The sequence below is a fragment of the Malaclemys terrapin genome, chromosome 1 (genome assembly GCF_027887155.1).
Source record: "Malaclemys terrapin pileata isolate rMalTer1 chromosome 1, rMalTer1.hap1, whole genome shotgun sequence".
NCBI classification, from domain to species: domain Eukaryota; kingdom Metazoa; phylum Chordata; order Testudines; family Emydidae; genus Malaclemys; species Malaclemys terrapin.
This window is the reverse complement of record NC_071505.1, coordinates 262,302,194-262,328,874: the sequence shown is the minus strand read 5'-3', so window position 1 is coordinate 262,328,874 and position 26,681 is coordinate 262,302,194. Positions and strand designations below refer to the sequence as shown.

Sequence of the window (26,681 nt, the reverse complement as noted above, 5' to 3'; positions counted from 1 at the left end):
GTTGATCAAGAATAGGAGATAACTGTGTTAGTCTGTATCAACAAAAACAAGTGAAACATCTGAAGAAGTGAGGTTTTTTACCCACGAAAGCTTATGCCCAAATAAATCTGTTAGTCTTTAACGTGCCATCGGACTCCTTGTTGTTTTTTGATCAAGAATAGTTCATTCTGCAGAAAAAAATCTAGAGTTTTTTGGATACTTGTCCTTTGAAGTCATTTTTGGTGGCCCTTACTGTCTGGACTGCTCATGTACAGCACCTACTATCATGGATTCTAGAACTGGATATGTGTATAAATATTCAATATATATTATATAATAATATAAACCAATAGAAAAAAATTCCTTTTTTGAGGTAAGTGCCATACATCCTGGGGTCTGCCAAAGATGTCTTGCTGGCTCAAATACGTCTCGATAATTGGCATGATCAATCTTCTGGGAAATTAACATGGAAGAATAAAGACACCAGGAGACTAGACTCTTTTGGTAGAAAATTTTACTTCTCTTCGAGTTTCCAGCTCAGGGTGGCCAACCATCAGGCCTTACTGAGCCGATATGATTTTAATTTATGGAAATCCCTGCCAAAGTTCGAGCCACTCCTCCCCTAGCGGGGTAGGAAGGACTTTAAGGCATTGGTGGACGAGGGGGCGACAGCAGCCAAAGCAGCCCTGCAGGCAGCGGCGGATACGGCGGCTCGCTCAATGGCCTCCGCGATCTCCATGCACAGGGCATCGTGGCTCCTCCCGTCCGGGCTTTCGGCGGAGGCCCAGTCCCTCATGCAGGACCTGCCGTTCAACGGGAAGGCCCTGTTCACTGAACAGACGGACATCAGGCTGCATGGGATTAAAGACTCTCGTACCACCCTGCAGACCGTGGGCCTCTATGTCCGTCCAGCTAAGGACAAGGCCAAACCGCAGACGTCAGCTCACCCTGCACAGAGCAGATATGAGCCCCCTTACAAGAGGCCGAGAGACCAGAAGCACTGGCCTCAACAACAGTCCCACTCTGCCTCACAGCCTGGGCCCTCTAAGGGCAAGAGGCAGGGAAATAGGCGGTTTTGATTATTTGCAGGGGGGCACCAAGGCAGTTGCCATGGAAACCCCCCTTCTAATAAAGTTTGTGTTCAGCAACCGCTTGTCTGCCTTCCGTGGAGAATGGTCACAAATAACCTCGGACTGCTGGGTCCTCAACACCATTTCCAAGGGCTACACGTTGCAGTTCAGTTCACCCCCGCCCAACCACCCCCGGTCCCTGGTGGGCTAGGGGGACCCGGAGCACGTTCACCTCCTAGGTCAGGAGGTGGAACGACTACTACACCTGGAAGCAGCGGAGAGAGTGCCAATAGAATTCCAGGGCAGGGGCTTCTCCCGATATTTCCTGATCCCAAAAGTGAAAGGGGGTCTCAGGCCCATCCTAGAGCTACGGAATCTCAATCGGTTTATTGTCTGCTCCAAGTTCCGCGTGGTGTCCCTGGCTTCTGTTATCCCCTCCCTGGACCTAGGGGACTGGTACGCGGCCCTGGACCACATACATATTTTCGAAGGGCACAGGCGCTTCCTCCGTTTCCTGGTGGGGCCCAACCACTACCAGTTCATGGTTCTCCTGTTTGGCCTATCCATAGCGCCCAGGGTATTCACAAAATGTATGGCAGTGGTAGCAGCCTATCTCAGACTAGAAGAGGTCCAGATGTTTCCATATCTGGACGATTGGCTTCTCAAGGGCAACTCACGGTCTCAGGTGAGCACCCATGTGGACCTGCTCCTGTCCACATGCGCCAATCTCGGTCTGTTGGTAAACGAGTCCAAATCAACGCTAGTTCCCATGCAGCACATAGAATTCATAGGGGGCACTACTGGACTCCTTAAGGGCCACAGCCTCTCTCCCAGTGGGCAGGTTCAAAACCCTCAAAGGTCTCATCGCCTCGGTCACGACTTTTCCTGTGACAACAGCAAGGGCGTGCCTTCAGATCCTAGGTCACATGGCAGTGTGCACGTATGTGGTCTGCCACATCAGGCTCCGAATGAGGCCCCTCCAGCTATGGCTAGCCTCCCAGTTCTCCCAGGCCCAGGACGGCCTGGGCAAGGTCCTCACGGTACCAACCCCGGTAATTGCCTCCCTACAATGGGCGTCCTCCCCGGGCAACATGCTCCAAGGGGTTCCTTTCTGGGAGGCAGCCCTGTCAATAGATCCGGTGTCCGATGCGTCGGACTTGGGGTGGGGAGCCCACATAGGGAACATGCAAACCCAAGGGATGTGGTCAACCTCGGACCTGTCCCTCCATATAAATGTCAGGGAGCTCAGGGCAATGCGGTTGGCATGTGTAGCTTTCATCACGAAGATTCGCGGCAAGGTGGTTAGAGTCCTTGCGGACAACACCGCCGCGATGTTCTACATCAACAGGCAAGGAGGGGCACGGTCCTCAGCCCTCTGCCAGGAAGTCCTGAGCCTGTGGGAATTCTGTATAGTCCACGATATCTCCCTGAGGGCTTTCCACCTACCGGGCGCCCGCAATATACATGCCGATCGCCTGAGCAGTGTTTTATCCCCCCATTACGAGTGGACGCTCCACTCGGAGTTCACTCACCAGCTCTTCCGAGAGTGGGGAATTCCACACGTGGACCTGTTCGCAACCCACCAGAACCGGTGTTGTCCCCAATTTTGTTCCAGGGGGTGGGGGGGGGGGTTGGAGAGGGACGCGATCTCAGATGCCTTCTTCCTGCAGTGGTCGGACCAGCGTTTCTATACTTTTCCACCGTTTCCCCTTATAGGCAAAGTCGTAGAAAAAGTGAAAACAGTCAAAGCACGTATCATCCTTATCACCCCAGCCTGGCCCCGTCAACACTGGTACGGGACCCTATTGGACCTACTGGCGGCCCCTCCGAGGAGGTTGCTGCTACGCCCGGACCTCCTCTCCCAGGATGGGGGCCGCCTCCTTCATCCCAGTCTGGCCGCTCTCCACCTGACAGCATGGCTGCTCAGTGGCTAGACGAGGAGGAGAGGAGGTATTCTGAGGAAGTCAGGCAGGTCCTCCTGGAAAGTAGGAAGCCGTCCACACGCTGGACGTACCTGGCGAAGTGGTCCCGATTTTCCAGGTGGGCGGGGGAGCAGGGAGTCTCCCCATCGTCTGCCCGCTCCAGCTTATCCTCGAGTACCTCCTATCCCTTAGGACCCAAGGGCTGGCACCCGCCTCTGTCAGGGTACACTTGGCGGCCATATCGGCCTTCCACCCGCCGGTGCAAGGGCACTTGGTCTTCTCCCATACTATGACCTCCCAAGAGGCCTTGACCATTTTCCCGTATGCTAGATGCCCTGTACCGCAATGGGACCTAAACCTGGTGTTGTCCCGCCTCATGGGTCCTTCCTTTGAACCCTTGTCCACATGTTCCTTGTTTCACCTCTCATGGAAGGTAGCTTTTCTTGTAGCAATCACGTCAGCCCGACGTGTCTCAGAGGTCAGGGCCTTGACCTCAGAACTTCCATATACGGTCTTCCACAAGGATAAGGTCCAACTTCGCCCACACCCTGCATTCCTCCCAAAGGTGGTCTTCCATATGGAACAGGACATCTTTTTCCCTGTGTTCTGTCCCAAGCCCCATCCCTCCAATGAGGAACGCCGCCTTCACACACTCGATGTGTGTAGGGCACTGGCCTTCTACCTAGATCGGACTAAACCGTTCCGAAAATCCTCACAACTCTTCGTTGCCTTGGCTGAGTGTATGAAGGGGCAGCCTATTTCCACCCAGTGCCTTTCTTGCTGGATCATCTTGTGCATACGCACGTGCTATGATCTGGCAGGGGTTCCCTGCCACCGATCGTCAGGGTGCACTCAACAAGAGCTGAGGCGTCGTCGGCTGCCTATGTAGCCAATGTCCCTATCCAGGACATCTGTAGGGCTGTCACCTGGTCTTCAGGTCACATGTTCACTGCGCATTATGCGATTGTCTCCCAAACTAGGGATGATGCCGGGTTCAGAAGAGCAGTACTGCGTCCCAGGAACTCGTGAATTCCTACCCACCTCCAAAAGATATAGCTTGGAATCACCTACTGTGGAATACACATGAGCAATCACTCGAAGAAGAAAAAGATAGTTACCTGTTCCGTAACTGGTGTTCTTCGAGATGTGTTGCTCATGTCTATTCCACATCTTACCCTCCTTCCCCTCTGTTGGAGTTGTCCGGCAAGAAGGAACCGAGGGTGGGGGAGCGTGCAGCTCCCCTTATAGCACGATATAGAGGCGCCACTCCAGGGGTCGCAGCAATGCTCCCCTCTACGGGTACTGCTAAGGGAAAAACTTCCGGCACCGGTGTACGTGGCGCGCACGCACACCTACTGTGGAACAGACATGAGCAACACATCTCGAAGAACACCAGTTACAGAACAGGTAACTGTCTTTTCTTTCCAGTTGTTAGCACTGCAGGTCTGTGTAATGAAAGGGGGCCCTTTATTTACTTTTTTATCCACTGTCCCATGTAATATTGGTAGGTCTTGTAGGAGAGGGCCATCTCAGCAGGAGCATCAGGAGGCACTGAACCTGATGGGAGCATAATTCCAGGCACACAGGGAGAGTTAGGACCACCAACTGCCCCATCTCTTTAGGGTAGTAGCCATGCTCCTCACCCCCTACATTTGACCAGTGGGCAGACATGACTGTGCCTCCTCCTCAGCTGCTTTCATGCCCAAGGAGGCCCAGCCCAGCAAGGTCCTGCTGTCAGCAGAGCATGGAATGTGGGAAAGTGGAGCAGGAACTGCCTCCTGGTAGGATGGTCTTGGTTAAGGTGCTTGGTGGTCCCTGAGAGACCAGGTTTCTATTCTTGGTGCTGCCTCTGCCAGTGATGTCCTGTGTGACCTTGGGCAAGGCCTCAGTTCCCCAGCTGTCACACAGGGATAATAATAACCCATTGTGCAGGGATAATAATAACCCATCTCTCTCTCTCACACACACACGCGCGCGCACGTTGCTTGTAAACAGCCTTATAGAAAGCTGTCTCAACCTAAAAAAAGGAAAATTGATGATTAACACCGCCAATTCCAAGATAAGTGGACTGTTGATTACTTTGTCATTGAGTACAAACAGACTGCTTCATGCTTGATCTGCAAAGACAAAGTTGCTGTTTTAAAAGACTACAATATCAAACGACATTACAAAACGAAACATGTACAGTAATATGATAGATATCAGGGAGAAGAGAGAGAGAAGATGGTCTTACAATTGAAAAAAGAAATAGTGAAGCAGCAGCATCTTTTTCAGAAAGCGAGAAAAGAGTCAGAGTCAGCAGTTTTGGTGTGAAATGATTGCTAAGTGTGGGAAGCCATTTACTGATGGTGAATTTATTAAACAATCTTTATTAAAGTCAGTGAGATCATATGTCCCGATAGGCTGATATTGCTGAAAACATCTCTCCTATCTCCAAATACAGTAGCAGAGCGTATTCTTGAGCTCTCTAAAGATATCGATGGGCAGCTTATCAAGAAAAGCACAACTTTCCGCGCATATTCAGTTGCAACCAATGAGAGTACCTATTTGGTTGACAGTGCACAGCTTGCCATATTTGTGAGAGGCATTGATGAAAACTTTGCAGTAACTGAAGAATTGCTAAGCTTGTCGTCAATGCGTGGTAGAACAATGGACAGTGAAATTTTTCACTGCCTCACAGAAGCACTGGAACAACACGGTCTGCCATGGCACTTGTTAGCAGGCTTAACCACTGACGGGGCCCCAGCAATGATTGGTCAAAAAAAAAAAATGGATTGGTAGCACTAGTACAAAGAAAGATGGCTGAGCAAAAAACTGAGCAACCAATAGCGTTGCACTGCATCATTCACCAACAAGCACTGTGCAGTAAATCTTTGAAATCTGACAATGTCATGTCAGTTGTGAAATGTGTGAATTACATTCGCTCAGGGGGCTTGCAGCACAGACGGTTTCATGCTTTCTTGGAGGAAATTGAATCTAAATACGGTGACTTGCTCTACTTCACTGAGGTGCGCTGGCTAAGCAGGGGTTCTACATTAAAGAGATTCTTTGAATTGAAAACAGAGGTGAAAAGATTCATGTAAGAAATTAAAATGCCTGTACCACAATTTGAAGATCACAAATGGATGACAGATCTTGCTTTCCTTGTTGACGTAACACAAGAGCTGAATATCCTAAACCTGAAGCTGCAAGTCCAGGCCAGCTGGTGACAGCAGTGTATGATCATGTGAGAGCATTCACAACTAAACTAAAATTGTGGAAAAATCAGATTTCTCAGGGAAATCTCACTAATTTCCCAGCATGCAAGTCACTTGTGGAAGAGCTCGGCTCTGAAATACAGTTCAGTGGTTCTCAATACACTACTAAGCTTGACCTGCTTTTGCAAGTATTTGATCAGCGGTTTGCAGATTTCAGAAAGCACAAAGAAAGCTTCAATATGTTTGCTAATCCATTTTATGTTGATGTGGAAACAGCACCATGTGATTTACAAATGGAACTCATTGATATGCACTGCAACACATCTTTAAAGACTAAAATCAGAGAAACCAAGGATGTCACAGAGTTCTTCAGACAGCTACCACCATCTTTCCCAAATCTTTGCAAAACTTTCAGAAAAATCATGTCCTTGTTTGGCAGTACTTACATTGTGAGAAACTTTTTTCCACAATGAATATAAATAAGTCAAAATACCGAACACAACTATCTGATGCACACGTTGATGCAATCCTGAAGGTTTCAACTGCTCAGTCACTGAGGCCAAACATCAAGAAACTGAAAGAACTGAAGCGTTGCCAGGTGTCTGGCGAACACTAAAAATTCTTTGGCAGGCGAAGAATTGTATAAAGTTATATGACAGTTTTATTATTTCTAAGACATTTGAAATAAAAATACAATATAAATGTTTTCTTTTCTGAACATCTTCAGTCACATTACTGGCGCGCTGGGAGGATTTGAGGACTGGCACTGGCCCTAAGGTAAATTGAGTTTGAGACCGCTGGTTTACTTCAACAGGTTTAAGGAAGGCTGCCTGCATGGTGTGAGAAAATCTATATTGTGAAGATTTGCAAGGTGGATAGCTAGAGTTCAGTACACACATTTACTTGAAGTTACTTGGCATCTCAATTTTGATTTCAGGTTTGACAAGTCAGTTTTATAATTATTATTCAATCCATCATCCATCTAGGCTGTACTGCATGCTAGTCTCACATGAACAGAAAGGTGCAGAGGTTTCCCCAAAGAAGAAAGAGAGGTTATTTACCTTTTTTTTTTTTTTTTTAATAAATATCTGTGCATATTCACATTCCTCACCCACCTTCCTCTCTTCCTTGGAGATCTCCTGTGAAGTCCAGGAGAGGCTATATATGGCCTTGGACCCCAAACATTTGGTGCTGTGAGGTCTTCCTTGTGTCAATCCCATCTGGCACAGCTTTCCAGAAAGTTCTGGATCACTCTAGTTCAAGCACCTTGAATCCCATAAGTATGAATAGGCAGAGCCATCCCTCAAACTACAGCTACTGATAAGTAACCTCTATTTCTTTACATTTTGTAAGAATAATAATTTTTTGCTTAATGTATGGGCAGTATAAGATTTCGGATGTCCCTAACTATTCATTTCCTGATCTAAGGAAAGTGATGTAATATTTAAGTACATTATTGTCATTTAGCAACCTTAAATGGTTTATGAAACGAAGAGTTTTTTTAAAATTGAATATGTGTACAACTTTGACTGTTTGTTGTTTTTTGTGGGGCTGGATAATGCGTAAAACATCTTTGTTCCACTAAACTGCATTATGAGTAGAAAAGTTATTTAGCATTCATTGCTTTGGACCGATGATTATAACGCTTAGCAAAAATTAATACTATTAAGCATAATGATCACAGCGACCTTAGAAGCTAATTTATTATTCTTAAACAGATAGCTTAGTGCTTGAAATACTACTGCTGGTACTTCAGAATAAATTCTTATCTTGATACTGTCCACATTTTTATACAGGTAGTGTCAGCAAGCTGTAACATATTGTGGAAAATGAGGGAAATATTTGTATTTTTCATTCTTTGTGTGCTTCGTACCTTTGGGTGAATAAATAATCCTTTGTTTTGAGGCAGCTGCTTTTGAATCACTTTTATCAGTTTACTGGTTAGTTTTCTGGAGAAATAGGGCTTATAGCTCCTAAATACATTTGGGAAACGGGCTGCAGCCAAGAGATCCAGTCCAAAAGTGGTTGAATGGTGGGGTTCCATCCTTTAAGAGAGGTACAGAAAGTCAGGCTTATCACCTGAGAGTGCTCTCAGAGCAGTCTAAAGTGCAGCTCGCTCTGTAACTGTGACACCTATATAATGAAAATATGATTTCTAATGACTGGTAAGATATGGTTTGTATTGCATTCAGGCTTTTCTCTGTAGTCTTAGGGAGAACAAATAAATAGCTATAGAAATATTTTGTCTTTAATTTTATTATCCTGAAAAATGATCATGCTATTCTTGAAAAACATACCACATCACTGTTTCTGTTTTCTAAACCTCAAGTGTATGGCATTATACTACAGAAACAAGAATAGTTGTTAAAGTGTGGTTGTAGCCTGAAAAGTACTCCTTAAAATTGCATTGTAGGGTTGTATGTTTGACTCTCAGTGACATCTGTCATAGGGTCCACTCACCACTTGGCGCCTCCTCCTGGCGCCTCTGGAGATTAACTCTTGCCAGATAATGTCCTCCTCTGGCACTGTCACTACCCATTGTCTCTTTCACCTTGCAGCCCTTCTCATTCCCAGAACTGCAGCTTCCTGTTCATGGCTCAGCCTTCTGGCCAGGTCAATAAGGCTGTCCCCTTCGAAGGAAATCAATGTCCTTCTGGACCAGCTGGCGTCTCCAGTGCCTTATGCATCATAGAATATCAGGGTTGGAAGGGACCTCAGGAGATCATCTAGTCCAACCCCCTACTCAAAGCAGGACCAATCACCAGACAGATTTTTTTTACCCCAGTTCCCTAAATGCCCCCCTCAAGGATTGAACTCACAATCCTGGATTTAGTAGGCCAATGCTCAAACCACTGAGCTATCTCTCCCCGCAAAGTGCCACTGGCAGGTAGGGCAGGGGAACCCAGGCCCTCTTTCTACACTGGCTTCCAGCCCAGGGACCCTATAACAAGCAGCTAAGGTCTGTACAGTCATACCCCTTGCTGCTGTTTCCCTGTGCTTCTTTCTACCTGTCTGGCTTCCCCCTCTTGCTCAGTTTGCCAGCCCAAGCTCTCTCCTCCATAGGGTAGCTGTTGATTACATCCTTTCAACCTCTTGGGGCTCACAGCTCCTGGGCTTTATACAGGGCCCTCCGGTTCCTGCCCAGCTGAGCCTATTTCCAATCAGTGGCCTGCTCCCTGTCTCCTTCAGGTGCAGCCTGGGCAGTTAATCAGCTTAGCTGGCCACCTTAACCCCTCTCAGTCCTGTGTGAGGTAGACACCCCATCACAGACATTCATATCAAATGTGCCCAGTTTACAAATACAATTTGTTCTGTCTATCTGCAAGCTAAACTTGAGATATTAGAGTCAAGTTTGCGTTCTTTCTTCCTTATACATCGTCATTAGAAATAAATATTCTTCAGACTGTGTCAGGCCTTCAACTACATGTCTGCAACCCTATTATTTTTAAATTATTCTCTTAGTTATACTTGACCGTCCGCACTGGCTTCCTAGGAGTACAGGTTGTACTGAGTACAGTACTGAGTAAACAGTTTTGTTGCTGCTATTGCAGTTACACAAAAAAATAATAGAATCACACTTGCTTTCTCTTAGCTGTATTGGCTCTGCCATACTAACACTAATAAAAAGCAGAGCATAACTAGAAACTTTGTTTTAATCACCTAAGTAAGCAGATATGTCTCTTACCACACATAACAACAGACTGGTTCTTTAATTAAAAAGGTGCCATTTTAAGTCACTTTCCAAAGAGGACCTGCCCTTTAAATACTTGGATATCAGGGGCAATAGTTATTCATTAATTTAATGTGCAATTTTACTTAGGTTAGGCAACCATCGATCCACTGGATCATGGCATACACGTAAGAGGTCTAGTCGGGTGCTTGATGAATCTGCTTATGGCTGACAAGCCCCAATTAAAGAACGACACAGCTTGTTACAAATTTCACAGCTCCATGTGTTGTCTGAGTTGGAGTCCAAGATTACAGCATGCTGCTTTCTTCTTTCTCACTTTGCTGGATAAAAGCCGCTTCGTGTACAGCTGCACCCAGTGCCAGATATTCCCTCAAGATTGGGCGGGATTCTGCGCACTCCTCCCAGCTTTCTACACTGATGTTGAATGACTTCATATTATTTTTGCACACATTGTAATACCGCCATAAAAAGCAGCCCTGCTTTCTAGAGCCATCTCGAATCTTGTTGTACAAAATATTATTGGGAATAAAGTCTCCTCCCATTCTCCTGACATGACTGTGCCATTGCAACCTCCTTTTCTTAATAGTAGTTTCTAAGTGTGTCAGTCCTGCGCGCTACAGCACCTCTGTGTTTGGTATTTTGTCTTCCCACTTTATTTCCATGATCTTGCACAGACATCTCATGTGGAAGCTGTTCAGTCTCTTGATGAACCTAGCATATGTAGTCCACATTTCTGAACCATGAAGTGGGGATGACAGCACACAAGTCTCGTAGATTTGTATCTTCACCTCAGCTGATAGTTTGCTGTTATTCCATGCACATTTCTGTAATAGCCCGAAATTCTTAGCTGCTTTTCAAATTCAGTTAGTCAGTTCAGTCTGAAGGTCAAGATTCCTGCTAATCATAGAACCCAAGTAGCAAAAACTGTTGACAACTTGAAAAATTTTACCCTCCAGAGTGATGTCAGGCATTGGTTCTTCCACCCCTTGGTATATGATTACAGTTTTATTGAAACTAATTGTCAACCTGAAGCCCTTACATGATGCAGAAAATCTACCCAAGAGATTTGCAGGAAAGATTCACTGTGGGCAACCAATGCTGTATTATCCGCAAACTGGAAACCTCTCAGAACCAGCTCTTTCACCTTGTTTTTCGCTCTGAACCATGCAGTGTTGAATAAGTCTCCATCTAGTCCGAAAATAAATGCCATCATTGCTGTCCTTAAATGCATGAAGCAGCAGGAATGAAAAGTAGATGTTAGAAAGCATGGGGGCTAAGACACACCCGTTTCACCCCTTGTTAATGTCAAAGGCATTTGGTTCTATGTTTTCTTGCACTACAGTTGCCCTCATACCTTGATGCAATGAACAAATGATGTTCAGTTTTTCTTAGAAAGATGACTAAAAATGTTGGTGTTAGGTTCTATGTGGATCTCTCAATGACTTCAATACCAAATTTTCTCAGTTAATAAGAAAAAACACCTTTTATTTTGCTATCTGCCAGCCTGGCAAACTCAGCATGGAATCTGAAAATCATGCCAGGGTCTCTCTGGCTCATGCATGAGCCAGTATTACATACAACTTCCATTGACAAAATTTGGCCTAAACAATTTGCAAGCCAAAATCAGTCTTCATTTATACCAGTGCAATATCACCAAGATATGATGAGGGCATTGAAAATGTCTACTTTAGATTTACTAATATATTTTTACAATAACTTTTCACAGTGAAATTGTTCTTCAAAGTTAATGAATGATGATTATTTGAAATTAATTCAACTATTTAACACCTCTAGATCTAGTTGTAACACATTTAGAAACTGGTTCCTGACTTGAAAAGCATTATGTCATTTTCTTGGGATTTTTGCTAGAAAACCACAAAGATTTTTAAAAGAAATTTAAATTTTCAGGATAATAACATGACTATTTCTGAGCTCTTTACTTTTTTTCTAAGACAATAGGGAGAAGTTTGCATACTGTGTAAATGGTTTTGAACAGTAATTAACAAGCTATTTCATAAGTAAGTATATTTTGCCTTATTGGCATAACTTGTGTAAAAAAAGTTGCACAGGTATAACAGAGAGCAAACTTTGGTCCTGAAATTGGAACCTAGCAAACAATTATATTGATACAAGTCAAAATAGAATGCAGTCTTGCAAGCAGCTTGACTAACTGCTGTAGTGCTCCCTGTCATCATAGTATAGCGTTGCAAGGGTATTAGTCTATAGCACCTCCTGTGATGCCCTCCTGTGATGGGATATCTCTGGCTAATTCTTTCATGGTCTAGCCCTCCAGCCCAGGTTACCTCTTTCTATTTCTATCCCCTTCTGAGGTAACAGTCCAACTAAAAAATCCAAAACAACGTCCGAATACAAGATCCTTCTGTCCCTCAGATTATGCTGAAGTTCCTTGCTCTTCACCTCTGCTCCTGGGGAGTACAGAGTTCCTTCTTTGCTCCTTTGGATGAGCAGTGCCTCCCTGGGCGTTTCTCCCTAGAGACCCTTCTTCCTAGCAGGTTTCCCCACTGCATCCCCTCTCCAGGGACTCTGGCAGCTTCCCCCAGAGACTGACCTGCTTCTTACAGGCCCTATCTCGGGGCCTCCCACAGGAGCTTACCCTACCCCCTGTGGTACTCGCGAGCATGCCAGTCCTTTTCCAGAAAGAGGAAACTCTTCCCTCTAGGGTCTCCTCCTTCACTTAGTTCTTTTCCCTCTATATGATGTCCTCCTTGACCCCTCCACAATTGTGATCACGAATTGTAATTGAGTCCAGATCACAATCTGCAAGTGGTTAACTTCTAGGTAACAGGCAAGGCTTACCTCATCACCCCTAGAAGGGCCAGGCACCCTATCACAAACCCACTCTGTTAGCTGCATCAGCTCTATAGTTTTAGAAGGAATAAAAAACAATTAAAAATTTCTTTATGTCAAAAGATGACCCTAAGTGCACACAGCAATAAGATATATTGAATAAGACCATGCAATTTTTCAGAATCATTTTCCTGACCAAAAGGGCACTTTACATTTCTCTCTTTTTCAATCAATTATTGTTATTGATATTTTATTTAAGAATAATAATAAGACCTTCTAAGACCTAGAATGAAATCCCGTCCCCATAGAAGTCAGTGGTAAAACTCCCATTTCAACTCCCATTGCCTTTTCAACAGTTTCCTAAAACGAAATGGAAAAATGTTGTACTCTTGCCATAATGATTTTACAGTTCAATCCAAAACCCATTGAAATCAACTGCGAGACTCCCACTGACCTCCAGTGTCTTTGGTTAGGCCCTTCATTGCTACTTAATCTTCTGAAAACATCACCTGTCCATTTACTTCTGCTTCCACTGAGACTGGATAACTGAAAATAGTGTGTGTGTGTGTGTGTGTGTGTGTGTGTGTGTGTATTCATATTCTTATATGTTTTGGCATGTGTACGATGGAATGTATTGATTTCCCAAAAAATTTAAACAACTTTTTGCACACCAATACACTAAAATAGTTCTGATGTAGGACACAATGAAGGTATTATAGGATTTAACAACTAAACACAAGGCAGGATCGTGGTGGTTTGTGTTCAAATTTTGCACTTTTTTTCTTTGAGCTTTTGTTTAAAAGGAATTTATGTTGCCAAATAATGGGGGAGAGGGATAGCTCAGGGCAGGTCTTCACTACGGGGGGGGGGGGGGGGGGGGAGGGGTCGATTTAAGATACGCAAATTCAGCTACGCAACGTATCGGAGCCAACTTACCCCGCTGTGAGGACGGCAGCAAAATCGACCTCCGCGGCTCCCCGTCAACGGCGCTTACTCCCACCTTCACTGGTGGAGTAAAAGCGTCGATTCGGGGATCGATTGTCGCGTCCCGACAAGACGCGATAATTCAATCCCCGAGAGATCGATTTCTACCCGCCGATTCAGGCAGGTAGTGTAGACCTAGCCTCAGTTGTTTGAGCATTGGTCTGCTAAACCCAGGGTTATGAGTTCAATCCTTGAGGGGGCCTCTTAGGGATCTGGGGCAAAATCAGTACTTGGTCCTGCTAGTGAAGGCAGGGGGCTGGACTCAATGACCTTTCAAGGTCCCTTCCAGTTCTAGGAGATAGGATATCTCCATTAATTATTATTATTTCTGTAAATAGGCATATATAATGGAAATGCTATGATAGCCTTATACATGTATTTGTGGATGTTCCTGTTGTAATTGTTTTTTTACAATAGATGCATCCCTTGTTTGCCTGATGAATTTTTTCTACTTACTATTAGGGATATCACCTGAAAGGAATGTATATTTAAAATATACTGTAGTTCAATTTAATTAATAGAAAATTGTAAAGGCTGGAATTTTCACAGCATGAATACTGTATAAATAGTAAAATCTAGTGGTATGCAGGAGAGCGATTTTTAATACTGAAAATTTTACTTTATTAAAAATGGAGTGTATTTTTTGCTTTCAGAGGAAATATTTTTGAAAACCTAAGCTTCTAGTAAAATAGTGTCATTTGTTTTTCCTCTTAAGGTCCTGGGTCCTTTGGATGAAAATGAGTTCTATACTGAAGATTTTCATTTGTTGGAAACGATAACATTCAGTACATCAGCAGAGAAGATTAAAGGCGTTGTCAAAGAGATGGGGATCAGCTCTAAAGAGTAAAACATTTTTGGGTTTGGGGAATCTGTTGTCTAAGTGCATGTGAGACTCATTTGAGTTTATCACCTGTGACTAATTATTTCACTTTCTTCTAGAGGATATCTAGGTCTTTCAGTGTTTGTCCATACGTATTCCACTCTTGGTGTGCATGTGCCCGAGTTTGGATTCTTTTGGACAGCATCTTCTGTTGGGACTTCCCTTGTTCTCCAAGTGTCCTCATGCCTCCCATCCAAACGCATAAAGTGTGGAGTGTATCCCTTAGTTCCTTCTTACTGCCTGTGGCTTCAGGTAGGCACATCGGCAGTGTCTCAGGCTATGACTATATTACCACTTCCTGCGGTATTACTTATGTCACTCAGGGGTGTGAAAAAGCAACCCCCTTGAGCAATAAAAGTTACACCAATCTAAGCACTCGTATAGACAGCCAATGTAGACGGTGCTATGTCAGCTCTCCCGCTGACATAGCTGCTGCTGCACATGGGGCTGGAGTAGTTAAGCTGACAGGAGACACCTCTCCTGTCTGCTTAAAGCGGTTACATTAGTTTACAGCAGTGCAGCTGCATTGCTGCAGCTCCGCCACTGTAAACTTTCTAGTGTAGCCATAGCCTGAGTTTCCCACTCACTGTTGCTGTGTAAATAGTCGTAAATAACTTTAGATAGTTATTTGGTTAGTTAGTCTTTAGTTCTAGGTTTTTCATAATGTTTCCTTTTTAAAAAAGAAAAGCAAAACAAACTTTTTTTTCCTGTGAGTCTCTCCTGGTTCCAGGCTGAGCTCTTATGGTGGAACAAAAGTCTGCAGGACTTGAAACTGTCCTCCTTGCAAGACAGTAATGCCCTGTAATGAAGGGCATGCCAGATGTTTATTATGCCTTAATGAGGAACACATACGTGAGAGGTTTGCTATTTGCAAGTCATTCTTAAACAGAACACAAAAGACAAGATAGTCTGGCATAAAGCTCTTTTTGCTGTAGGGGTCCATGTGCCCCTGTTCATATCCTGGAGTGAATGGGACTGAAATCCCTAAGCAATTCTCTTCAATAGGTGCTCCTGTCAGCTCCTCAGTTTGCAGCTCTGTGAGTAACGTTTCTAAAAAATCGTCCTCTTGAACCAGTACAACTTCTGAAGTCAAGGGAAGGAAGGAGAATAGCTCCTCTCAGGGACATAGATCTAGGTCACCCTCTCTGGGTGCTAGCTCTAAAAGCAGAAATCCTTTTGCTCTTCCACGGAAAAAGTTAGCTTAAGGCCCAAGAAGGGTCCGTCTGGGCACCCACTCCAGTACCAGTCACTCTGCTCTATTCCTGGCTCATTTGGAGCTTCATGCATCACCTAATACTGAAATTTTGTCAAAGCTCCCAGTTCTGGTGTCATTGGTATGAGCGCTCCAGTACTAATGCCTTCTATTTATCTGCCTATAATACTGATTTTCTCAGTACTGTGGGAGGCTTTATAGCTTCAGGAGATTTAACTCTTTCTGTGGTCACCTCTGTTATTTGTGGTAAATTTCCACTTGTAATATGGACAACTTTCTCAGGCTCAGTACCAAGCCCATTGTGGTATGTGCTAGGGCTCATTAAGCTCTTACTATGTACTCGAGCTAGTACTGCTTCAACTTTAGAGGAGGAGTACTCTTTTTCTTTGCTTTAGACTCAGATAGCCGGAGGGAGGTGTCACCAACATATTCCCCTGGGTCTAGATAGTTTGATCCATATTTTTGAAATGGAGTATAGGGCACAACTACCCTAGGCCTAAGAGCTCTTGGCCCTCTGTTCCATACTTCTACCAGCAGCCTTGGTCCTACTGGGCACTGTCAGTCTTATAACTGGCATGGAAGGCAGCACCAACAGCTCAATCTAGAGTGAGGTATCTGTCTCCAGCAAAGCAGCAGGGAACACTGCAGACGGCTCAACCAGTGATCCCTCCAGATGAGCATGCACATGACGAAGGCTCTGAGGAAGAGGATCTGCAGACTCAGGAACACAGCATTCCAACTCCCATCTCTTCTTTGTTGCCTGATGAGGCTGTGATTCCTTCTTCCACTAACATGCAGCTTGATGACTACAAAACCTTTCAGGGGCTGCTGTGTCTCATGGTTGATACACTCAAGATCCTCGTGAAAGTTGTCCAGGAGAAATCACATAAGCTTCTGGACATTTTGCACACCTGAGTTCCTGGACGACTTGTGACACCAATAAATGAAGGTCTGCTAGAGCCAGCTACATTACTCTGACAGTCACCTGGTGTCTGTATAAGCATCCAAAGTGGAGGTATACATTTTACACTCATCCTGTGCCTGGCAGTGATGGCAGCCCATGAACGGACAAGACAACAGGCACATCCAAGTCCAAGTCATAGGCTTCATCTATAACCATGAGGATATCTTCTTGGTTACAGTTATCGGGAATACTTAAGAAATTGCAGTTGACCGTAGAAAGTCTGCCTTTGAGGGATGTAAATTGTTAAGGGCCAAAACAGATAGGCCCTGCATTCCTTGAAAGGTTCTAGGGCAACAGTGAAATCTTTGGAAGTGTTTACACCAGAGTTTAGGCCTCAACCCTATCAGAAAGAGGTATACTTCTCACATCACAGAGTCTGAATTAGCCAAAAAGATACAGAGATTGCTGTCATGAGAGACCCCTTGCATGAGAGCATGCCCCATCAAGAAGTGGAGTTCAGAGCAGTGGAAGCAATGCTTTGATTATGGGGGGAGGAATGAAGTTTGTTCCTATTACTTTCTGATACTTCTAAAGGGAGGCTGGTACCCAATTCGGGACATGAGACATCTGAACACCTTCATCTGGAAGTTGAAGTTCAGGATTGTAACACTAGCTGCAGTAATTCCATCTATATTCACAGGATTAGAAAACAGCTCTCAAAATTCAGGATGCATGCTTTGATACAGCTATCCATCTTGCCCACAGGAAATACTTGAAGTTGCAGGTACGCAATTCCCACTACCAGTACAGGGTTCTGCCATTTGATCCATTTGGTGTTTACCAAATGCCTGGCGGTAATAGATGCATATCAGAGAAAACAAGGAATCCAAATTTTCCTTACACAGGCTACTGGCTCATTTGGAGGAGATCTCCTTAGCATTTGAACTACGCCATTCGTCAGGTACTGTGCCTTTCACCTCCTTAGGACTGAGAGTCAACAAGGAAAAGTTTGTGTTAAGTTTCTATCCAAACAATACAATTTATAGGGGCAATACTGGACTTCGCCACAGCACAGGCTTATCTGACTCAAGAAAGATTTGACACCATAGTATGTCTGATCCAGGGGTCAGCAACCTATGGCACGTGTGTCAAAGGCAGCACGCAAGATGATTTTGAGTGGTACTCACAGTGTCCGGGTCCTGGCCACCGGTCCTGGGGGCTCTGCTTCCATCCTGGGGTCCCTGATGCCAGCCCCCTGCCACCCGGGATCCCGTCCGCCAGCCCCGCTCAGCCCGCTGCCAGTCCCGGGGGCTCTGCTGCCATTCTGGGGTCCCGGCCGCCAGCCTCAGGCTCTGCAGCCACCCCCCCAGCTGTGGCCCACTGGCCCCAGCCTGGGGCAATGAGGGGGCGCATCTCAGCACCCCCACCTTACAAATTGTTCCAGAGCCACTGTACTGGGATATTTTTAAGTCCTGATTTGCTGCTTACATCACTATCACATCAGGTGGAACAGTGTACTGGGGAATATATGAAAGAACTTTTTCTCAGCAGTTTGGAGGTTTTGTTCAATGATTTGCCAAATAAAGATGTATATCTAGAATAAAAGAACTGCCTGTCTCTTCCAGAATAGTTGAGAGATGCGTAAGCGAAATGGCAGAAAACATTAACGAAAAGCAGACGACTGCATTAAAAGATACAGCAGTATTTAGCGTTGCAGTTGATGAGAGTGTAGATATAAACAACGTTCCACGTTTGGCAGTTGTTGCAAGATATTGTGCTTCCCATGAAATCCAAGAGGAACTTTGTTGCCTAAAACCCCTGCATGGTACAACAAAGGGGGAAGATATAGCAGAAACTTTTGTAAATCATTTTGAATAACGAGGAGTTGACGACAGAAAAATATTTTGTGTAACAACAGATGGTGCTCCTGCCATGGTCAGAAAACAGAAGGGATTTGTAAAGTTACTTGAAGATCAAATTGGCTGCCTGATAGTCAAATTTCATTGCATCATCCATCAAGAAAACCTGTGTGCTAAAATCTCTAATTCAGAGCTGCTTAATGTCATGAATGCAGTGGTGCAAATTGTGAATGTCCTTGTTGCTCGACCTGCTTTGACTCACAGACAGTTTCAAGCACTGGTAGAAGAGATGGACAGTGCTTATAATGACATTCCACTTCACAGCAACATTCAGTGGCTAAGTCGTGGCAAAGTTTTGGTGCACTTTGTAAATCGTTTTGATGCAGTCAAGGCCGTTTTGTCGGAAAAAGGACAAAACTACCCCAAATTGGATGATGACAAATGGCTGTGCAAGCTCTGTTTCTAACTGACATCACCGCTCACCTAAACGAACTCAAACTCCATCTCCAGGGTGTAAGGCATTGGGGAAGGCATTTGTTGTAAAACTAGCAGTTTTTTCTCGGGATCTTCAAACTTTGAGTTTCTGCTACTTCCAACACATAAGAGCTATCAACACGAAGCACCGTCAGTGTCGATGAGATTGGAATGTACATGCAAGAACTGGAATCAGAATTTTCTGACAGATTTCAAGATTTCCAGCAATTTGGCCCAATGCTTTCTTTTTTAATTAAACCTGAAAAGTTCAACGAAAGCAACTTGGATTTGTCTGTATTTCAGTGGATGGATGTTGAAGATTTCGAAATGCAGCTCATTCAGTTAAAAAGCTCAGATTTGTGGGCATCAAAGTTTGGAGATCTGCGGAGTGCATTTAAAGGTACTGAGAGAGATCATGGGGCCTCTATTCTGACCTGCGGGACGTCCCTGCCAGTAAAATTTAACTGTTTGAAGAAAATTGCATTTGCAGTGCTTTCAGCATTTGGATCCACATACCTGTGTGAACAGGTATTTTCACACATGAAATCTGTCCTCTGTCCCTCTTGGAGCCGGTTAACAACTGATCATTCAGAAGCCTGTGTGCAGCTTAAAGTATCCAAATACGTGCCAGACATTGGAAAACTCAGCAAGGAAAAGCAAGGGCAAGGATCACACTACACTGATAAGATCTGCATTTCAATTTAATTTTAAATGCAGCTTCTTAAATATTTTAAAAACTTTATTTACTTTACATACAACAATAGTTTAGTTATATATTATAGAGATAGACCTTCTAAAAATGTTAAAATGTATTACTGGCACACAAAACCTTAAATTAGAGTGAATAAATGAAGACTTGGCACACCACTTCTGAAAGGTTGCCGACCCCTGGTCTGATCAAACAGCTATGAGCCTAACCTCGGTCATCAGTAAGAGTTTGTCTCAGGCTTCAGGGACACTCAAGGTCTCTGGTCAGCTCAGAAAACTCAACCAATATCCTAAAGCTGAGGGCCATTCATCAGGCTTGCACAAAATTCCTACCAGTTCTGAAAGGCTTAACCATTCAGATTATGTAAGACAACACCACTGTTATGGTGTATATCAATAGGCAAGGGGGAGCAAGATCCACCCCCATTTCTCAATAATCTGTGCATCTATAGAAGTACTGGATTTGATAGAAAATTACTGCAATGACCCATTACTTACTAGGCCTGCAGAATGTTCTAGCAGATCATCTCAGCAGGCCGTTTGCAAGTGAGCACAGTGAAAGACACTATCAGATAGGACATATTCACCAGATGGGGCTAACCCTCCATAGACACCAAAAAAGAATAAGAAATGTTTTAGATTCTGATCCAGAAAGGGTCAGTGCCTGGGTTCTCTGTCAGAGGCGTTTCTTATCCCCTGGGCTTCAAGACTAATGTATGCATGCCGTCCAATTCCAATAATTCCAAATACTTTTCCAACTGGAAACTAAGACAGAACTCAGCCAAGATGGTCAGGTTGGCACCGACCTGGCCAAGGTAATTCTGGTTGTCAGACCTATTGAATCTCTTTATTTGGCCTCCAACCAAATTACCTCTTCAGCTAGAGTTAATACTAGAAAGTGATAGGCAAAATCTCCATCTGGATCCATCTTCCCTACACCTCACAATGTGGATGCAGGTCGGCTGATACTGTTAGAGACAACCTGCTCCTCGGAGGTCTAGAACATACTCATACATAATGGAATGGACTCCATCGGGCATACATACTATGTCAAGCGAAAGAGATTTACTATCTGGGTTTAACAACATTGTTTATTTCAAGTTGACACTCAGATACTTGATATACTAGACTCCCTCTTCTCCTTGACGAGTTCAGGTCTATCTATGAGTTCTTCGAGTAGTTGTCCACATGAATTCCACTTCTGGTGTGTGTGTGTGCCCTATGTGTGCAAGATTAGAAACTTTTGAGTAACCTGTGCCCAGCTTGCCCTTTGGCACCTTGTAGATCCGGTTCCTCCTTAGTGACTATGGCTACAAGATAGAACATCTGCAGCCCACGTGCCACTCCCTTCCTCTTCCCTCCCACCCCCATCATGACATGGCAGAGTTCAAATCCCCTGGATTCAAGACCTGACCCTCTTGGGAGGGAGCAATCCCTTTCAATGATATATACTCTTAGTGCCTCTTCTGTCTGTTGGAAGTGCCAATACCACAGAAGTGCTCTGTCTGATACTTCTTTTCAGAAAAATCCAGAAGAACGCTTCTCACAAGATGTTCCTCAGGAAGGAAGTGGATTCCCTCCTGCAACTCAGATCAATGGGAGATATGCCTATGGAATTACAGGGCAGGGGGTTCTGTTTTAATTATTTCATGGTCCCAAAGAAGAAAAGAGGTTGGCACCCCTTCCTAGAACCTCAACGACTCAACTTCATCTCTTGTTTCAAGTTCAGGATGGTGACTCTATTATCCATAATTCCCACTCTAAATCCTCAGGACTGGTTTGCAGCTCTCAACTTGCAAGATGCCTACTTTCATATTGCAATTCACCTGGTCCACAAGAAATAACTCTGGTTTCATGTAGGAAATTCTTGCTACCGGTACAGCGTGTCTAGTGATGGTGGCAGCATTCCTGAGTAAGCAAGGAATTAATGTCTATACATACCTTGATGACTAGCTTATCCAAGGTCAGTTACTGCAACCGGTGAACAATATGATCCAAATAATCTTCAACCTTTTCACTGAACTAGGCCTCAGAGTCAACAAAGCCAAGTTCATTCTCACAACTGCTTGAAACACAGAGTACATAGGGGCAGTGCTGAACTCCTCAGTGGCAAAAGTGTATGTGTCACAAGACAGATTTCTTGCCTTCTAAATTTAATCAACCAGCTGCAGCTCCACCTGAGAATATCAGCCACGACCTGCCTAAAACTCATGGGTCACATGTCTTCCTGCATCTACATGATGAAATTTGCCAGATTTCACTTGTGCTTCATGCAAGAGTCGTTGAGATCAGTGCAGCTACCTGGCAGATACCACATAGATACAGTCATGATTCTCCAGAAAGTCCTGTCTTGAGATTGGTAGAAGGAACTTCTACTCGTCTGCAGTGAAGTATCCTTCTCCTCATCTCTCCACAACATGACACTTGTGACAGATGTGTCCACAGCAGAATGGGAAGCCCATTTGGACCACTTTCTGGTCTTCCCAGGAGATAAATCTTCAAATAAACATCCTGGAACTGAGAGCCATTTGTTTCGCATGTATAGCTTTCCTCCCAGTACTTCAAAGTGCCACAGTACACGTGTTCCAGGACACCGCAGCAAAGTACTGTTATCAGCAAACATGGAGGAACTTGCCTGTCATGCTGTGCCAGAAAGCAGTCCCCCTTTGGTAATGGTGCATCAGTCACTGCATCACACCAGTGGCCCTGCACAGTCCCAGACTACAGAACACTTTAGCAGACCATCTCAGTCATCAATGCTTGGACAACGATGAAGGGTCAATCAAATGCTTCATTTTGTGGGATATCTTTTGCAGGGGGGATGGTGCCTGGGTTTAGATCTGATTGCTTCTGACCAGAACAAGTGACTTAGATTCTGCTCTAGAGGGGGAGCCAGTCCCAGTTTCCTATCAGATGTTTTTCTAATTCCATGGGCACCAGGTTTCTAATTCCATGGGTACTAGGTATACCTGTCTTCCAATTCCTTTCATACCAAGAGTCCTCAGGAAGATTAGACAGGATATGACCCGAATGTTGATAGCCCCAACATGGCCCAGGAAATTTTAGTGTTCCGACCTCATGAACCTGTCACCATGGTCCCAGATCATACTGCTGGCACACCCAAGATGTGATCATGCAATGGTATGGGCCAAGTCCTATATCTGGACCTAGCATCCCTCCTCCATAAGTGCCAACTCCAGCCCAGGAGCACCCATGGGAAAAAATAGTAGGTGCTCAGCACCCACCAGTGGGGGACACTCATCCCCCTCCTCCCCACCACCTCCCACCAGCCATGGGTCCGGCTGATCAGCTCCTCCCCAGCACTTCCCACCCACCGTGATCAGCTGTTTGGCTGCATGCAGGAGATGCTGGTGGGGAGGGAGAAGAGCGGGGGAGAGGGAGGGAAGTGGTTGGGCAGAAGTTGGGGAGGTCTGCATCTGTTATTCCTGCCCCGTTTCCTGGAGAAGTCCTGTCTAGACTGGGGAGGGAAGAAACACTGGGGAGGTTGGGGATAGCAGGAGTATACAGCTCCAGGGACTTTAAGGTTCCATTTGAATCTTTTAGGCTATGGAGTTTGGACTCCAGGGAGATTACTGATGAACCCAGGAAGCTTAGTAACACATATTGCCTCCTCAGACACCCCAGAACCGGCATGGCGCATATCAAAAGCTCAGGTTCTTCTTCCAGAAGAGAAGAGACAAAGGCTTTCCAGTGGGGCAGCTTGGTGTCTGGGGAGACAAAAGCTTTCCTGTGCGGCTGGGGGGCTCCGGCTGGCCCGGGGCTACTCCGGCCATAGGAGAGGCTCAGGGCTCCAGCTGGCTTGGGGCTCCTCTGGCTGTGGAACGAGGCGACTCAAGGCTCCAGCTGGCCCAGAGCTCCTCTGGCCATGGAGGGAGGGAGACTCGGGGCTCCTCTGGGCAGGGGAGAGGCTCAGGGCTCTGGCTGCAGGGGAAGAGAGGGTTTCCGGGCTCCAGCTGCATGGGGTGGAGGAGCTCCAGCTGCACAGTGTGGGGGGGTTCGGGGCTCCGGCCCTGGGGGGAGCATGGGCAGAAGGGGCAGAGCCAGGGGCTAGCCTCCCCAAAGGGGGGCTCCACCCGCTGCTCATGTCCATTTGCCTTGCATTTGCTTTAAGTGCTACTGCCATTTGCCTGTTAGTATCTGCTACAGATTTTAGCAGAAATTGCATCCACTGATCTGTCTGCATTCTAGGCTGCAGCTCATCTGGGTGCACTCTGGTTACCCACCATTGTCCAGTAAACTGAATATCTCTCCCAGTCATAGCTTTAAATGGAGTTACGGCATGTACTGCTATAGTTCCGCTAATTGCCATTAAGATTCATGGGAGTTTCTGGTCCCAATCCTTACCTTGCTGATATACCGCCTTCCTCAGGGCTGTTTTTATTGTTCTGTTCATTCTTTCTACCTGTCCTGAGCTTTCACAGTGTCCTGCTCTATGTAATCTTTGCTTAATACCAAATGCTTGGCAGAGTCTCTTTGCGGTTTCTCCCACAAAATGTGGTCCTTGATCAGAATCAGTCTCTTGGGGAACATCCCATCATGTTGTTATTTGCTCAGCTACGATGTGGGCTGTAGTTAGCTCAGTATTGTTTCTTGTGGGTATCGCTTCAACCCTTTTTGTAAATGCATCCACTATTACTAGGCAATATAGATTCCCTTTTGCAGTTTTAGCTAATGGGCTAATATCAATTTGCATTCTTTGGTGACCGAAGGGTCCTTTTACCAATCTAGTATCTGCATTATTGGAAGCACAAGGCAAGCAATTATTTACATACTGCTCTATATCAGGTGTCATATTTGGGCATCACCCTGCTGCTTGCATTCTGCTGAGAGTTTTCTCCGTGTCCAGGTGTACATTATTATGGCCTAAGGTTATCATCTCAGAAGTTATTTCAGTTGAGGCAACCGACATTGGCATGTTCTCTCTCATTTTGGTGACTAGAACCAATCCTGTATCATGCTGCCAAATTTTCCATTCTTGATGTTCCACTTTAGTTACAAGCCTTTTTATTTCTGGATCTCTTTTCTGTGGGGATATTAGATCTATTTGTTCTGTTTTATGCCTGTCTATTATTGCTATTGGCGCTAATTGGAGTTGTGGCTGCCACAATGTCCCCTTCTTGGTTCCTGCCTTATCTTCCTCATTTGCCCTGTTATTTCACTGAGCCTCCTTAGTGTCTTTCTTATAAGCCTTTATCTTTCCCATTTCTACTGGCTGTGTTCTCTGCTGTGCTAAGTGCCAGAGATAAGACAGTTTCCCAGCATGTGCAATAGGCTTGTTATCTGCTGATCTCATTCCTCTTTTCTTCCACTGGGGCATTCAGTCTACTACAATTCTTAGTACCCACTCAAAATCTGTGAAGATAGCTACCCTCTTATCTATTGGTGTATTTTCCAGTGCTATTGCTATTGTCACAATTTCAGCTGCTTGTGCTGAGTGAGGTATACACTGTTCCCTAGAAACGAACCCATCTGACACGCTTACTGCAGCATATCATGTGTATGGTTTTCCTTCATTATAGTAGCTAGACCCATCCACAAACCAGATTACATCCACTTTTTCTGCTATCCCCTAACAGTGCTTCACCTCGGAACAATAAAGATTCCTCTGGTGGGATTCCAAGCAGGGGGCACTCGTGCTGTTCCTCTTCTACCATAAGACCATATGAAACTGGAGCTAGAACTGGCACCTTTTCCATGCTCACATTTTTATTTAATAATGCTAATGTCCACTTAGCTATCTGGGCACTAGAAACATGACCGTCATTAGTCTTTCCTGTCAGCACATACTTTACCAGAGAGTGGGATGTTTTAAGAAACACTGGGGACAGTCCTATCAAATATAGAATATTCCCAATGTTGTAGGGCCCAAATTAATGCTAACACTTCTTTCTTACATGGGGTAAATTCCTGCTCCACTCCATTTAAGATTTTACATGCATGTGCTATTGGTCGAAGCCTTGTTTCATGATCCTGACTAAGCACTGCACTCATATCAGTATCAGTGGTAGCTAACTGTAGTTTGTTTTTTAAATGACAGAAGAAAATTAATGATGGAGATAAAACAGTTAAAAATTCAGTTAAAATGGCGCGGAAACTCTAGGAATAAATAAGATGCAGCCAAAAGATGGACTGATTAGCTGTGGCTGCTCATGGGAGTTGTCAGAGGGAATTTTTCAGTGAACAACAGAAAGAAAGGAACGGAGAGTTGTGGATACAAGTGGATTTTACCATTTAAACTGCTGGACTGCATATTCCATCTTGTAAATGTATAGAGGGGCACATCTCTCCAGAACTATAGATTTAGTAGTTCTTGGTCAGTCACATTCTAAAAATCTTGTGACTATGGTGTCCTTAAAGAATCATATTTTTGCAAAAAGCAACAGAGGGTCCTGTGGCACCTTTAAGACTAACCGAAGTATTGGAGCATAAGCTTTCGTGGGTGAATGCCCACTTCATCAGACGTTCACCCATGAAAGCTTATGCTCCAATACTTCTGTTAGTCTTAAAGGTGCCACAGGACCCTCTGTTGCTTTTTACAGATTCAGACTAACACAGCTACCCCTCTGTTACTTGACATATTTTTGCAGTCTTTTTATGCACACAGATATACATTGAAAATGAATCTTTTATTCCCTTTGTATTAGAAAAGTCACATATTAACTAAGTTTGTTTTATTGTACTAGTGGCAGTGATTTGATTATGAAAGTGGATGCCCTTCTCTCTTCATTGCCTAAAACAGTCATTAGACAAAATGTTGAATTTCTCAAAGAGCAACACAGGTAAGTTCAGTCTCTCATCATAATGTGTATATATAGCTATTGCATCTTAATATTAAACATTATTAATGCTTCAAGTACTGTATCCAGTCTTCCAGAACTTCAGTAAACATTTGTAGTTTTAAAAGAAGAAACTGATTTTGTGATTGTATAAACAGTTCAGGAAACCAATGAGCAACACAGTCCATCTTAATT

The 26,681-nt window shown here is 44.6% G+C and overlaps 1 protein-coding gene across 1 annotated transcript in view; it reads left to right on the top strand.

Moving 5' to 3' along the window:
• The window catches only part of UGGT2 (UDP-glucose glycoprotein glucosyltransferase 2), a 273,428-nt gene that overhangs the window by 146,863 nt on the left and 99,884 nt on the right, over nucleotides 1-26,681 (top strand). Inside the window, exons 23-24 of the mRNA XM_054012252.1 lie at nucleotides 14,367-14,494; nucleotides 26,394-26,489. Coding sequence (XP_053868227.1) covers nucleotides 14,367-14,494; nucleotides 26,394-26,489 — 224 coding nt within the window. The remainder of the gene's footprint in view (nucleotides 1-14,366; nucleotides 14,495-26,393; nucleotides 26,490-26,681) is intronic.